Source organism: Podarcis erhardii (assembly GCF_964252035.2).
Source record: "Podarcis erhardii genome assembly, chromosome: 5".
NCBI lineage: Eukaryota > Metazoa > Chordata > Lepidosauria > Squamata > Lacertidae > Podarcis > Podarcis erhardii.
The window spans coordinates 35385561-35401132 of NC_138509.1; the positions used below are offsets into that span (position 1 = coordinate 35385561).

Sequence of the window (15572 nt, forward strand, 5' to 3'; positions counted from 1 at the left end):
TATCTTAGTAGAGAAATTCCCTCTTGAGCAAAGGATATGTTTTTTTCTACGTGGCTTCTGCTGTGACAAATGCTTGCATTGTCCAAAAACAAAACATGTTTTCTATTCTATGATTTGTTTTATTCACACAAAAAACCATGCAGCTTTGATCAATCAACTAACCATTCAGCTAAAACTCATATAGTTAATCAGCTAGGGTTTATCATTTTTATTGTGTTGTATTTAGGACTCATGTGCTGAAATAAAAAAAAAAGCAAAGAGACAGGTCAAATAAATTTGAAGAAAGATACAAGGCAAAACAACAACAACAACAACAAGTTGGTTTCCCAAAAGTTCTGATTCTAGCACTTTTGTAGCTACACTGACTGTTTTCAAACCATCCTATTCAAAAATTGTTTCTATGAATTGGCCCACATCTGATATTCTGTAATGGGGGCTATGAATCTTAAGTTAGGGAAAAATATATTAGCACTGTTGATGTCATACATCTTAAAATATTAATTGCTTTCCATTTTCATTTTATCAGCTGAAACACAGAAGGATTACAGCACATCAATGAAATCATTTAATCTAATCTCAGTTGAACAGTATTTTTGTTCTGTGCTAATTCGCATTTAGAGGTGAACCCACCTAATTTACACTTTCTGAAACAATACATGAACCAAACAAAACATGCCTATTTCTTTAAAATTCACACTTCTCCAAATTTTCAAGTGCAGTTCTTTGCCGCAGTGATGTGTACTTAACAATGTACATATTAGTGAAAATGATATAAAAATAGGTTACAGTGGTTGCATGGTTGCCAAACTCCCTGGAACTCAGACGTTTTGGCTCCCAAACATTCAAAACCCGGAAGTGACTTTTCCAGTCCAATGAGGCTTCCGTGGCTTCCGTGGCTTCCTGCAGCCAAGCGGAAGCCGCTATTTGAAAGTCGAACGGACTTCCGGAATGGATTTTGTTTGACTTCCAAGGTACGACTGTATCTTAGGGAATTTATATTATATTTGCTTTGCAAATATGGCAGCACTGAATTAAAAATGTGTATATTTTTATATACACAAGGATGTCTATTAGCCCCATTTTTATTTAACATCTATGTTAACTCCCTGGTCACATGTTGCCGTGAAATCGAAACCCATCCCCCCGTGTTCTCTAACGGCAGAAAAGTACCAGTTTTAATGTATGCGGATGACGCTGTTCTTCTCTCTCAAACCAAAGTGGGTCTGAAATGTGCCTTAGGAAAGTTTAGTGACCAATGTAACACTGAGCTGTTAACAATTAACTTTGCCAGAACCAAAACTGTACATTTTAACCGCTCCTTCAGGAAAGATAATTGGAGCGTAAAGGGAAACGCCATTGAACAGACTAAGATCTTCCAATACCTAGGCATTACTTTCTCTTATAATGCCAAATTGTCAACACACCTGACCACATCAGCTATATCAGCAGGAAGAAGTGCAAATGCCATCCTTAGATTATTCAGAAGGAAAGGAGCTGGCTTCCTCCCGATGGCCCTTAAAGTTTTCAAGGCAAAATCGTTAGCCCAACTCCTGTATGGCTCTCAAATTAGCCCTTCTACCAACCTTAAGACCCTTGAAACAGTACAATCAAAATTCTTAAGATCATTATTTGCTACCCCAAAGTGTACACCTAATGCAGTCTTAAGGCAAGAGGCAGGACTGCCCAGAGTGGAATTAAAAGTCTGGGAGCAAGCAATATCCCTCTGGTTGAAAATCCATTACAATCCTAAGGGACTGTTACCTTACTTCCTGGCTGCAGTTCCCTATCCTCCTTGGCTTATGCAAATAACTAACAAGATCAAACAAATTGGCCTAAACCCTGAAAATCTTCTTATTGGAACTCTGAACAAGGCTAAAGTAATTATCACTCAGAGACTCTACGATGTCGAATTACAACAAGAAGACGCCCTACTCCCGGAGACGTATAGATCTTTAAAAGCTTGGTCTAATTTTTCAGCTGCCCCTTACTTAACTAACATCACTAACGAAGCTTATAGATGGGCTTTCTCCAGAGCCCGCTTTGAGACAATGCCCTCAGCAGTGCTGTACGGCAAATTTACGCGGGTACCAATGCATGCGCGTCTCTGCCCCTGTATGTCTAATAAGGTAGAATCTGTCACTCACATCCTTCTATTTTGCGAATTCTATAGTGAAGAACGAGTTTAACTTATTTTGCCGCTTTTATCAAAATTTATACCCCTTCAACATTATTTGGAATCCTCCCCCGAAATTCTACGAAAATACCTTCTGGAAGATTCCTCAAGCTCAATATCATATGAGGTGGCCAAATTTTGCACTTCAGCAATCAGGAAGCGTAAATCTCTTTTGTTGAATGGCACACTGCGAAGTTCCCTTGTGTAATAATTTTCTTTTTTTCTTCTTCTTGATGCTGTTGTTGATTTCCTTTTGTTTGATCTTGTGGTGTTCTGTGTCACTGGCTTTTGCCGCAGTAAAACTTGACTTGACTTGAAAATGTGTATATTATGAGAAACTTGCATTAAATGCTGAATTTTCATGAACACCTTTTTGGAAAATTGCAAACTGATCTGGAAATGTAGAGAACTGAAGGCTAGAAAAATGGGGAACTGGGATAAACTGAAAGTGATAACATAGCTAACAAGTAGCTATGTTATTGCTACTTGTTTCTGATAAAAGAAGGACTTTGGGACGGACAGATATGGATATTGCATGCTTTCCCACATATTTTCAAGAAACAATTTTGTTCACATGTATTTTGCCTATGGGAAAATGGATTAAAAAAAAAAAAGAATTAAAGAAAAATAAGGAGTTTAAGATAACTAACTGCCAGAAAGGGGTCTGGGAGTATCACGATAAACAAAAGTTCATGTTAAAGAGACATTAAATGTTTAAGAAGTTATAGTGATTTAACATTTTAATCTTAATGATTAAAAGTGCTCATGACATCCATGAAGTTTGAAGGAAAGAAGTATCAGTGAAAATGGTTCTACAGTATTCTTAGCTAAACTACAAACCTGCGCTCAGTAATGTCTAAGCTATCTTAGCAGATTGTAAATCATGAAGAATTAAAGGTTTTGCTTGAGTAAATGTCTCTCTCAATACACTTCACAACGTGAGAACTCTTCCCGTGGAGACTAGAGAAGGTAGAAATTATACATAGTCTATGAAAGTGGGAAACAATACAGCAATTCAGGAAGGTTTTAGAAAGTGGTGAGGTCTGAAAACAACAGTTTAAAGTCAAGCAGGCAGGAATTCCTGGTCTGTTCAACCAAGAAACTTCTTTTTGCAAAATTCGCTGTGTTTGCCAGCTACCTTTTCATTTACATTACAGTATTTCTTATACATGTGAAATAAAGGTAAAGGTAAAGGGACCCCTGACCATTAGGTCCAGTTGTGACCAACTCTGGGGTTGTGGCGCTCATCTCGCTTTATTGGCCGAGGGAGCTGGTGTACAGCTTCTGGGTCATGTGGCCAGCATGACTAAGCTGCTTCTGGCGAACCAGAGCAGCGCACGGAAATGCCATTTACCTGCCCGCCAGAGCGGTACCTATTTATCTACTTGCACTTTGACATGCTTCCGAACTGCTAGGTGGGCAGGAGCAGGGACTGAGCAACAGGAGCTCACCCCATCACGGGGATTCGAACCGCCAACCTTCTGATCAGCAAGTCCTGGGCTTGGTGGTTTAACCCACAGCGCCACCTGCATCCCACACATGTGAAATAGGGAAGGAATAAACCACTGACAGCCAATGTGACATTTTCCTGGTGCTGTGGGACTCTTATTCCCATCAGCCCAAGTTAGCATTAGACAATGGTCAGGGATGATGCAGCTTTTGAAGGGCCCCACATACCATACCCCCATAAATAAGTGGTCTCTGCTCTTATTCATTTTTTAGACAACCCCACAGAAAGCCACAGAATTAGAATAATTCTGCCATTGTTTTAAAATGCTGTTTTGACAAGTTATCAAGCAAGTTCTCACAGAAACTGACATTTCTTATAATAAAAAAGAAAGCTCTAAAATCTTTGATTTTTCTTTAATATAAAAAACACAAACTGTATTTGCCCAAGTATAATCGCATTCTGTGCAAATTGAATTGGTGATTGTTATCCAGTTCTGAACTTAAAAAAGGATTTGATGCCAAAAGTCCCTACCACAATCAACACTTTTGTTCACGGTCTCCACAGGGATACAGAGAACAGAATGTGCTGAGAAACTAAACCACATTTGCTTTTAGAAGTGGTAGTTACTCCCATTTGTGAATGAAGTGGTATTTCTAGGGCAAACTGAGGAAGCATGTGCTAGTTTCTATTTGCATCTCTGCCCCGTGGTTCATAGTGTTTTATTTTATTGATGTGTAAGAGAGAGAAAAAAGGAGAACAGTATGACTATAAAAAACCCCTTTTTAAAAGAACCATAGGTATTTGTTTCAGGCCTGGTTGAGATGGTCAGTCCATACGATGACCTAGAATCAGAGCTTGGTCACTTTGTGAAAGGTCGATATAAAAATGTTGGGTGTAAACATGCAAATAAATCAATAATCTCCCTTTAAAGCCATCTGAACTCACGTGAGAGGCGGGAGGTTGCATGTAATGTATGTGCAATGTGCCTAACCCTTCTCCCTCCCAAAACAGCCCTTCCCCCAACACCATAATTTATGTGATCCTGGGCAATTAGGTTTCTCAAGTCTCATCCTTATTCTCACCATATGAATGCTGTTGCCCAAGGGCAAAATGACCAAACCACATCCTCAGGTTTCCTTTAAAAAGATATTTCAGTTAGCCACTTGATTTTATGGTACAGTAGACATTTTATGGTATGGTGTACACATAGCATATGTTCAGTACTTTTAAGTGGTAAGAGGCAACACTCTGTCTTTTAGCGTAGATAGAATCCGCTGTGCCACGCATGTTTTGCCCTGAAATATTGCTAAAACAAGGGCAATTAGTCTGCCTACTGAAGCGGGGTTTGTGCTCACTATTTTTTAAATGTTGCATTTGTGTCCTGATCTAACGATCTGTTCCAGGTGCGCAAATTCTGACGCATGCCATTCCTTGCAATGGTTTTGCCATTTGTGTCCTGTTTAATGGGAAGTTAAGACCTGCTTGTTCAGGAAGATCGCTGGCTTGCCTTTTCTTTTTTTAGTTTTAATTAATACTGCTTATTTTATTGTGTTTTTTTTAATCTTGTTTTATTTTACAGGATCGATTTGGCTCAATCAGCAAAATCTCTAAGTTGTTTACATAAAATGCACATTAAAATTACCAATAAAATCAGATGCTAAAGAAAGTTAGTCTGAACGTTTTCAAAATAAACCCAGCATGTTAAAATACATATCAAATGTGTAAGTCTAGGTAAGCTTGCATAAACAAAAACGTTTTTAGCAGGCATCAAAAGCAGTACAGTCTCAATGGGCAGGAAGTTCCACAGTGTAGGTGCTGCCATGGTGAAGGACTGATTCCTTGCAAGTGCTGAACGAATATTATGTGGCACTTTGTATTTTTATAAGCTATTAGCTTTCACAGTCCACTGTGCTGAGACTGCATGATTAGAATTTTTGAAATAAATAAGAAAGCATTTATATAAGAGGCTAGCCTCCAGTGCAATTTATTTTAATTATGTAGAGAGAATGGCAGGAAAAAAATGCCATTTCTGACCACTCCCCTTTCCTTTCCCCTAAACAACAAAGCAGAGGTCTCCAACCCAGTGCCCATGGGCACCACTGGGCAAGTTCCCTAGACCCCAAGTGTTCATTTAAAAAATAAATAAAATCTCTAGCTCTCCTATAAAGGAAGTTGCAGGGCAAATATGTGGGAAACTTATGCATTTTCTGTGAAATGAGACTGGTGGTGTGGCTACCTTGTATATTTTTTCCTAGTGCTTAGGAATGATCTCTCTGTCTCTCTCTCTCTCTGTGTGTGTGTGTGTGTGTTTGTGTGTGTGTGTGTGTGTGTGTGTGTGAGAGAGAGAGAGAGAGAGAGAGAGAGAGAGATCTCCATAATCAGGACCAGTAGGACATAGCTAACTTCCCATGGGAAGCATAAGGATGTCAGGGGTGCCCTTCTCTCTAATTTTGAATTATGCCATGCTCCCTGTGTCAGCCATTTTGTGATATTCCATGCCTCCTCCATGGTACCCATTTTGTGACTGGCACTTCCAGCCCTCTTTCAGAATTTGAAATGCTCCCCAAAGGGCTGGCAACCCCTGAATTAAAGTCTGAATGGCAATCTGTAAGGGAAAATGACACACACAAATAGAGATCTAATGACAAGCAGGGTGAGAAGAAAAAAACCTGGAAAGTAGGTAATCCGTTATTTGAGCGGACTGGGTGCCTCTAAAATATCTATCGAGAAAAATCATTTTGGATTTAATAAGATGTATCTAGCTATGAATAATGAATAAAAATAAATTCCTTCGAATCTAAAAATAAACTTGGAATTTCCTCTGAAATGTCAGTACTGACGTTAATGTACTACTTTGCAAACGGATGGGCTGTTCTTGGTTTTTCTATTAAAAATTCACATGGCTTGTTGAGTTTCTTCTATTCCTCCTGGAATCGCCTTAATGTATAGAGCACATATCAGAGGGAGTCCTGCAAAGAGAATGCTGGATAACCTATTCCGTCTTCCGTTATCTTCGTGAATAATTTCTTAGTGGCCTTGAAAGGAGCTACGAAAGGGGCTATAAAGCAAACCGATAAAGCAAAGAGGAGTCAAATGTATTGGTGGAGTGACCTGCTGATGGAGGCAAAGTAAATAAAGGCCTTTTTGCAACAGGAGGAGGAGAAGAAACTGTATATGCGGAAGCTAGAGCAAGCTTGAAAAAGCTGAAAACGTTTTCCTGCAAATTTCTTAATTGCAAAGCAAGCCACAAAGAGGCAGTATGCAGCATGTCTAGTGGTTAAGGATGATGATCACTGTATTTCAATAACTTCTGGAGGGCCACAGGTTCCCCATCCCTGATCTACTGAGTCTCACCAGGCGAGAATGAGCCTTGCAAGGAACACAGTTTTCTGCTCTGTCTGATGCATATTGGCATGACACAACTGGCACCATGTCAAGAAGCCTACACGAAGCTTGTAGGCAGGACAAAGAAGAATGACACCTTCTGTCTGCACCCTATGGCTTGCTTCTTCTTTCGGCAAAGCCCACTCTTTGTGGGTTTCGTGCACCAGAGTTGGCCAAACATGTTATGCACTGCACACTGAGAACAATGTGTATGAGTTCAGTTTTAAGCACTTATTTATACCCTCGTACTTATCTTCCTTCCAATGGGAGCACAGGGCAGCTAACATGCCTGTGCATGTGAAGCATCTATAATATCTATGCAATGACTGTGAGCATTATAGTTTTGGGGAATCTACCTACCTACCTACCTACCTACCTACCTACATCTATCTATCTATCTATCTATCTATCTATCTATCTATCTATCTATCATCTATCTATCATCTATCTATCTATATCTATCATCTATCTATCTATCTATCTATCTATCTATCTATCTATCATCTATCATCGATCTATCTATCATATCTATCTATCACCTATCTATTCCTGGCTAGATAGTCTTCATCATAAGCATCCTGGCTTGCAGTAATGCTCATTAAACATGGCAAAAGACGTATGCCCTTAAGGACAAAAATCCCCTCACTCTTACTGTTCTCATTCAGCTATTTCATTGCTATTTTTTTAAATTAAAGAAAACCCAGAGAATATGAAAACATCTCATAAAACCCCTGAGATTAAATAGAGCCCTTGCCATCACAACTATTTCTGTTTTGCTGCTAATAAGCACATTGTCCTACTACTACTTTTCTTGGAACGGAGTTGCAATTTGCAAAATTCAACTGAGTTAACAAGGGGCAACAGAGTACAAAAGAGAAGGAGGACCATATGTCATAATGAGGTCTTGTGGGAAGAAATTCATCTGCAACTGCTGGTCTTCAGCATTTTTTTTTTTAAAAGCTTATAACAGTTATATAGTTCACTCCCTCTGAGAAAGCTGGTTATCTTAGACAAATTACTGCCAACAAATATTTCTCCCCCACCCCCACCTCACTCCCAACTCTCAATTTATAAATCTGTGTCATGAAGGATGAGCATGCTTTGATACACTGTGGCTTTCTCTTAATCCATCAGGAGCAGCTGGTTAAATCAGGCTTACATGTATACAGGCACAATGGCATGATAGTTCAATCAACGGAGGCTGACATTTAATTCCCCCTTCCCCTTCTTGTTTTGTTTATTATTAATTAAACACAATAGAAACAATAATGGAGTTGGCACTTCATTGGGCAATACAAGTTTCCTAACAGGCACCTGCCCATCCCATTACCGTAGCTATTAGCCCCAAATATTTCTCCCCAATGTTCCAGAAGTGGCTAGCAGCTTCTGTTGTGCATTTTCTCAGTTTGCAGAAGAGAAATATCCATTTGCAGGTGTGGTCTGAATCCAAAGTGCACCTGCAAGAACGCTGTCAGGTGGGTGGGGCTGTCCACCTGCCAACGTTGGCCACAGGAGGTGGGCCTTTGCAGGATTATGGTTGATCTGGGCAAGCACAGCTGCCACAATCGCAGGACCACAAGTTGGTTGATGGCAAGATGGCAATGGATGAGAAAAAGAAGAAGAGAAGATGGGGGAAAGAAGCCAAGCCAGATTCCCTGACAAACCATGCAAAGAATTCAGGTGAAAAGTTACGTCTTTCCCCTCTGCTAAAAAAAAAGAAATGCCCTTAAATATCAATTCTTAACCTATACTTTAATATAACTAATATATTTTCATGTTTCAGATGTTTTAAATGTGAGAATCCTCACAGCACACATGATTTTGTACTAAATGCAGAATATAATAGATGGAAGGTTAAAATTCCTCTCCCACATCACAAACATAAGCCGTAAGCCAACTGGGAGAGCAGAGCAAGATTTGGGGAACAGTCCAAGGGATGCTGATTGAAGTGAAAACTGGGAAGATGCCCTGGGAATTTTATGGAAGGGTACGATATGAATCTCTAAAATAAATAAAACAAAGACAGTATGACTGTTGTTGACAATGAGGACAGATAAAAGTAGTTATTAATAACTGTATTTTTCTGGTTATAAATTGAGGTGTGGGGGTGTTATTGGCTTTTTTTAGTTTGTCCTTGTTTTTATAATATATTTAGTGCTTTTATCTTGCATTTTTATGCTGTGAACCACCCTGAGATCTACAGATGAAGGGTGGGATACAAATTTATAAATACTACTAATTTTTTTTAAAAAGTATGTCTTCTTACACTGTTGGAAGTCAGGGCTTGCCTAATAATAATAATAATAATAATAATAATAATAATAATAATATCCTGCACAACCAAACTAAATCTGTGCAATTTTTATTTAGTGATCTGAGCAGAGAAATGAAGGCTGGGAAATATATAAGGGCATCTATATCTAGATCTATACATAGACATAGATGGCCATGTATATATAACCATCTTTGAATGAAGACCAACTTAGAAAGCCATCTAGGAAACAGCAGGCTGCAACTGAAAGCACATCACTCTAGTACTTCTCATGCTTCATTGCCCTGTGTTCAATATTGGATTTAGGTCAAGGTCCAGATCTTGACCTTCTATGCCCTTGGTAGGCTGCACCTCCCATGGCCTCCTGATATGACCTACATGACAGCTGCATTCATTAGGGATGCTGCAGTTACAGGGACAAGGGTGAAACGAGTAGGAGCAGAGGGCAGCCTTTCCTGGCAGATGGCCCGCAGCGGTGCCCTTAAAGAGCAGAGGCTCGAATGTCTACAGATTCTACCCAATTGGTGCAAATTGCCACTGCACGTGCACCTTTGCAACAGCACCTCTGCAGAAAGAGCTTGGCACAGTTTCCCCTGAAAGAATACAGTCTTAAGACACAACATGCGGACTGTGTGCGTTCCTGCCTTGGAAAAAGGCAAGACTCACTTCATTTCGAGAAGACACCTTTGGAAATATACAATCTAAAGGGACTTCTAAGGAAGGGGTGCTGGAAATAGGACTTCACTTTCAGGGGCCCATGCCACAGATAGATGACGACAACCATTTGCACATCATTAGAACCTGTGGAAAAATGTAGAATTCTGGAGACTTTAGAGCCAAAGTACACATTAAATGTGTGGTTTGTTAACTGTGTCTTGGAAACTGCAATGTAGGAGCAGCTGAAGTTCGGAGGAAGCACATCCTAACTGCAACAGGAGAAACGAGGTGGAAGGTGGGTGGGTGTTAAAACCTTTCTTTCCATGCCACAGTCCTGATGAAAATCTCTCCTCCTCCAAAGAAGACATTTGCCTTAGAAGGGGGGGAAATAAAAGTGGCACCCAATGCCTTTTCCACAGCCATTTTCAACAACGTATCCCGAAACACTGACAAAAGCAGCACTTTGGGGGAGGGGGGGAAGGTCTTCTTGAATAATATATGGAATTACGGAAATGTCATGGTCCTTCCATGCTAACACCCCCGCCCCCCAGCACTGCCACAGGACTGGGCTCAGCAGCCATGCCTACACATTTCATTTCTGGAGCCAAGCATATTCAGCGGGGAAGAGTGACGAAGGGTAGTAAAATTCTGGATGGACGGTAGAATAAATTGTGCAAAAATCAAAGCTTTAAACAGCAGAACCAGGGCATTTCTTGCAATAGCCAGGTTTTGATGTTTTCCTTTGTTCTTCCTCTTTCTCTTTTTAACCCATCTCTGACACTGCTTTCATAAAATGCTATAGTATAAACCATGTGTCGGGTGATGATGATTTTTTAAAATCCTCCTTAATTTCATTGTGCATTTTATTACAGGCCAAATGTGACATTACTTTTTTTTGTTTTGTTAATCCCCTACGGCATGGAGTTAAATACTTGCTCTGTTCAGAATAGCAACACTCAATTAAGTCGCTTCTCCCCCCGCCCTTCATGATCTACACCCTCCTTTGTTACTGTGCTTAAAGGGAATAATGGGAGCACTGACCTATATTGCGCTTCTTATTATCAATGGAGATGAAGCGTATGCAGGGATTATCGGAGATGTACCGTACTGCCCAAGGGACATCAATCTGTGTGCCGGCTTCATAAAAAAGGCCCAGAGCGTAACGAGAGGAGTAGCTCACAGATTCCAGTTGCTGCCTTTGACTTTTGTTAATTACTGTGGAGGAAAAAAAAAGACAAATAAAGGAATTAGACAATTACTTTTCTCTCAGAGCATTAAACCTGCAAATAATGCTATAGTTAAGCCGCTTAGACTTTTCCTAAAACAGCACTCATATGTGCCTAGAAATAAAAGGAAGGGGGGTTGCGGGCGGCAGAAGTCATGCGCCGTTGCATAGTTTCAAATGACAGAACACGAATGTAGTCCTGGGTCTTTGTTACTGTCACACAGAGGGTCATCAGAATGTTTTAAGGATACTTAAGAAGCCACGTTTTATGAAACATGGGATATATCCTTGTGCATAAAATGGAAAAGGTAGATGCGAGCGGAGGTGAAACAGAGCAAAGGGTGGGGAGGCGATATAAGCCACTTGCACACACAAAAAAAGGGGGGTGGAGAGCTTTGCCACAACAGAATCTTGAGAACACATTACAGCTAAGAGAAAAGTCCTGCAAGATAAAATCGTATCATCCACAAAATATATGTAATCGGATTACTAGCTAATGGCTATAACGAGGAGAAGAGGAAGAAGAAGAAGAAGAATTACATCTCACAAAGGGCATCGTATCACATATTAATACATTTAATTTGGGACATTTCATAACTTACAGTAAATTCTAAAAGCCCACTCAAGAACAGAGACGTGGTACTCCATTCAGAAACCCGTTCCAAAAATGTTATTAGGCAAATAGGAATCCATTTCCTCCCAAGGAATAAAACTCAAAGGAAGTCCCTGAGTGTACTTTCAAATCTTTGTTATTATTGCTATTACATTTCTACCCCACCTTCCCTTCAAGGACCTCAAGGTGGCATATGTGGTTCTCTATTATATCCTCACAACAATCCTGTGGGGTAGGTTAGGATGCGCGATAGTGGCTGGCCCAAGGTTGCCCAACGGCTGAGTGGGCTTTCGAACCTGGGTTTCCCCAGTCCTACTCTGACACTGACCACTACAACACCGTGTGTTAACCGTGAGGAGCCTACATTATTATTCATGCCCTAAGAACTAATTTCAGATTTGCTGGTAGAAGTACAGTGGTACCTCAGGTTACAGACGCTTCAGGTTACAGATGCTTCAGGTTACAGACTCCAGAAATAGTACTATTTCTGGGTTAGCGGAGTCTGTAACCTGAAGCGTCTGTAACCCGAGGTACCACTGTATCCCCCTGCTGTGGTGGGCCGCTGTGGTGGTCTGGGCTGGTGACCTTGTCCTCTTATTATAATGCAGACATAAATTCAAGAATGTGAGTCTTATTTTAGCCTCTTTCTCTTTAAAAGTAGTCAAGGAGAATACAAGCTTCCATAATAAATAACAATACATACGTAATATTGTACTCAGTAGAATTACCCGCATAGATAGATTTCCTTTGCGTGCAAAAAATTACCAGAAAGTCATGCAACCACACGTGTGCATCTGCATGTTTGGAATTTAGAACAAGGACTCCAGAAAATATCAATCTTAAATACCAAATAATCTTTTCATTACTAATCAGCAACATTCTTGACAATGCAGACTCAGTTCTTGGTGACCTCTAGATCTGGGAGTTCATGAGTACAAAAATATATATGTCTATGCTGCTGTGAGTATAGATAAGATTGTGAGTCGTGGACAAGAACCAGTGCATTCACGATTAGAGATTAAAAGTGCTGTTTCATTTCAACATGGCTCCAGAGTAATTTCCCTGGACTAAACACACATGGAGACATTCATTCATTTATTTATTCCACTTTCACGCCTGCTAAGGACCCTCAAAGCAGTTGGTACCATAAAACTAACCCCCCCCAAACATGCTTATATATACCGTTTTTTTCGCCCTATAAGACGCACTTTTTCCCCTCCAAAAATGAAGGGGAAATGTGTGTGCGTCTTATGGGGCGAATGCAGGCTCCTTGGCTTCAGCGATAGCAACGCGAAGCCTCTGAAGCTTGCGCTCCAGAGGCTTCGCGTTGCTTCCACTGAAGCCAGGAGAGTCTGCTCTGTGAGGCTGGCGGTGGGAGAAAGTAGTGCTTCCCCCATCGCCAGCCCCAGAGGATGGGGGGCAGCAGGAAGGCGCGCGACGCCTTCCCGCTACTCTCCAACCCGGCTTGGAGGCTGGCGGTGGAGGAAAGCAGGCTTTTCCCCAAGGAGGGAGAAGGGACAGACTGTCCGAGTCTGTCCCTTCTCCCTCCTGTGGGCTTTTGCGGGAGATGGGGGAATTCCCCCACCTCCCGCAAAAGCAGGCAAAAGCCGTGCACTCTTTAAAGGGGCTGCGTGGCTTCTGCTGGCTTTTATAGGAGGTGGGGGAATTCCCCCACCTTGTAGAAAAGCCCGTAGGAGCCGTGCAGCCTTTAAAGAGCGCGCCGCTCTTGGGGGCTTTTCCCCAAGGAGGGAGAAGGGACTGACTGGCCATTTAGGCTCAGTGGTGGGGCTTTAGGCTCAGTGGTGGGGTACCTGCTTTGCATGCAGAAGGTCACAGGTTCAATCTCTAGCTAGGGTTGGGAGATACCCTGTTTGAAACCACAGAGAGGCACCGCTAATCAGTGTAGACAGTCCTGAGCCTGATGCAGCAATGATCTGACTCAGTATAAGGCAACTTCCCATGTTCTTAATGGTGGCAGCCAAAGTTTTATAAGTCCATTATTCTCTTAAGGTCCTCCGAAATATGGCCAGTATTCTGAAGAGTGCTATTCATTGGGCAGGCAATATTTTCACATGTCTTCTGTGAAAAGGAAAATTATAGTGCTCTGGCCTGAAAAAGAATGCCACGGTATGTGATATTATATTTTAAAAAGTCATTAGGAAAAATGAAGGAGCATCAGGGGGGAAAGGATCCACCAGAACGTTGTGTAAGGCAAAGACAAATACAGTGGTGCCTCAGAAGTCAAATGGAATCCGTTCCAGAAGTCCATTCGACTTCCAAAATGTTTGGAAACCAAGGCACAGCTTCTGATTGGCTTCAGGAAGCTCTTGCAGCCAACTGGAAGCCGTGGAAGCCCCATCAGACATTCGGCTTCTAAAGAACGATCGCAAACAGAATACTCACTTGCAGGCTTGCAGCGTTCGGGAGCCAAAATGGACAAGTACCAAGGCGTTTGACAACCAAGGTACGACTGTATGTTCTAAATGAAGGTGATGCTTCCTTGAAACTGCAGAAATCACCAGTGCCATCTGCAGGTAGTCACAGCTGTCACTGCTTCGCGTCACCCAGCAGTGGTTGTGAAGCAAACTCCAGAGCCGCAAGCCCCACAGGGCAATAGGAAGGGCTGCTAATCCATAGCTGTCATGCACTTCAACTGTATTCACAGCCTCCGCCCTGACTACTTGACTCACCCTTTCATCGGTGCCTCGTTCACCCCACGGGCATTGAAGTTTAATGACTCTTTAAAACACTTTATATACACCAATGAAGTGGGAGGCGACACAACCCAGTCTGCCCTCCCCACCCCCATTTCATTCAGCTGAATGCAAGAAATCTGTAGCTAAAGCATCCCCAACAGTTATTAATTTTATTATAGAGGTGAGGAAACCTCCCCCCCCCACCCCCAGTCTGAGGGAAGTATTCCCTCATGAGAAACCTACATGGCAATGATGGGCAGGGCCCGTTGTGAAAGCTGGTGAAGCAATGGCTGTGATTCGTATATTTGCACAGCAGGATGCATTCAAGCTATGCAAACGTCACAAGGTTTCCATACAGACACCTGTCTATCCTCCATCCATTATTGCAGTTCAATAACACATTTTAGCCAGGCAAAAGCAATAAGAGAGGGTGTAGGTATGTGGCTTTGTGTGTGTCTTTTATTGGGGGGGGGGAGATTGGAGAAGAGCTAGGCGAGGCCAGGAGGCCTGAGGTCCTGGGCCCTATGTTTTATTATAATGCAGGGGTGGTGAAGGGATGCGGGTGGCGCTCTGGGTTAAACCACAGAGCCTAGGACTTGCCGATCAGAAGGTCAGCGGTTTGAATCCCCACGACGGGGTGAGCCTCCGTTGTTCGGTCCCTGCTCCTGCCAACCTAGCAGTTCGAAAGCACGTCAAAGTGCAAGTAGATAAATAGGTACCGCTCCGGTGGGAAGGTAAACGGCATTTCCGTGTGCTGCTCTGGTTCACCAGAAGCGGCTTAGTCATGCTGGCCACGTGACCCAGAAGCTGTAAGCCGGCTCCCTCGGCCAATAAAGCGAGATGAGCGCCGCAACCCCAGAGTCGGTCACAACTAGACCTAACGGTTAGGGGTCCCTTTACCTTTAGGGGTGGTGAACTGGTTGGTTGGGTGGAACCAAATGCCAAGGGTGGCCAGGGCCAGAGGCAAAAGTGAGTGGGGCAACAAACGTAAATGTTAGCTTTGTACTATATGTTAGCTGGTTTCTACACATATCTCTATCTATCCTCCATCCAGGCAAGCAAATGCCATTATCAGAGCTACAGGACACATTTCAACATGAAA

At 41.9% G+C, this 15572-nt stretch overlaps 1 protein-coding gene across 3 annotated transcripts in view; it reads right to left on the bottom strand.

The window, feature by feature from the left end:
• Nucleotides 1–15572, bottom strand: part of RNLS (renalase, FAD dependent amine oxidase) — a 102647-nt gene that overhangs the window by 19680 nt on the left and 67395 nt on the right. For all 3 annotated transcript variants that reach the window (XM_081861965.1, XM_081861964.1, XM_081861966.1), the window contains exon 5: nucleotides 10978–11151. In XM_081861965.1, coding sequence (XP_081718091.1) covers nucleotides 10978–11151 — 174 coding nt within the window. The remainder of the gene's footprint in view (nucleotides 1–10977; nucleotides 11152–15572) is intronic.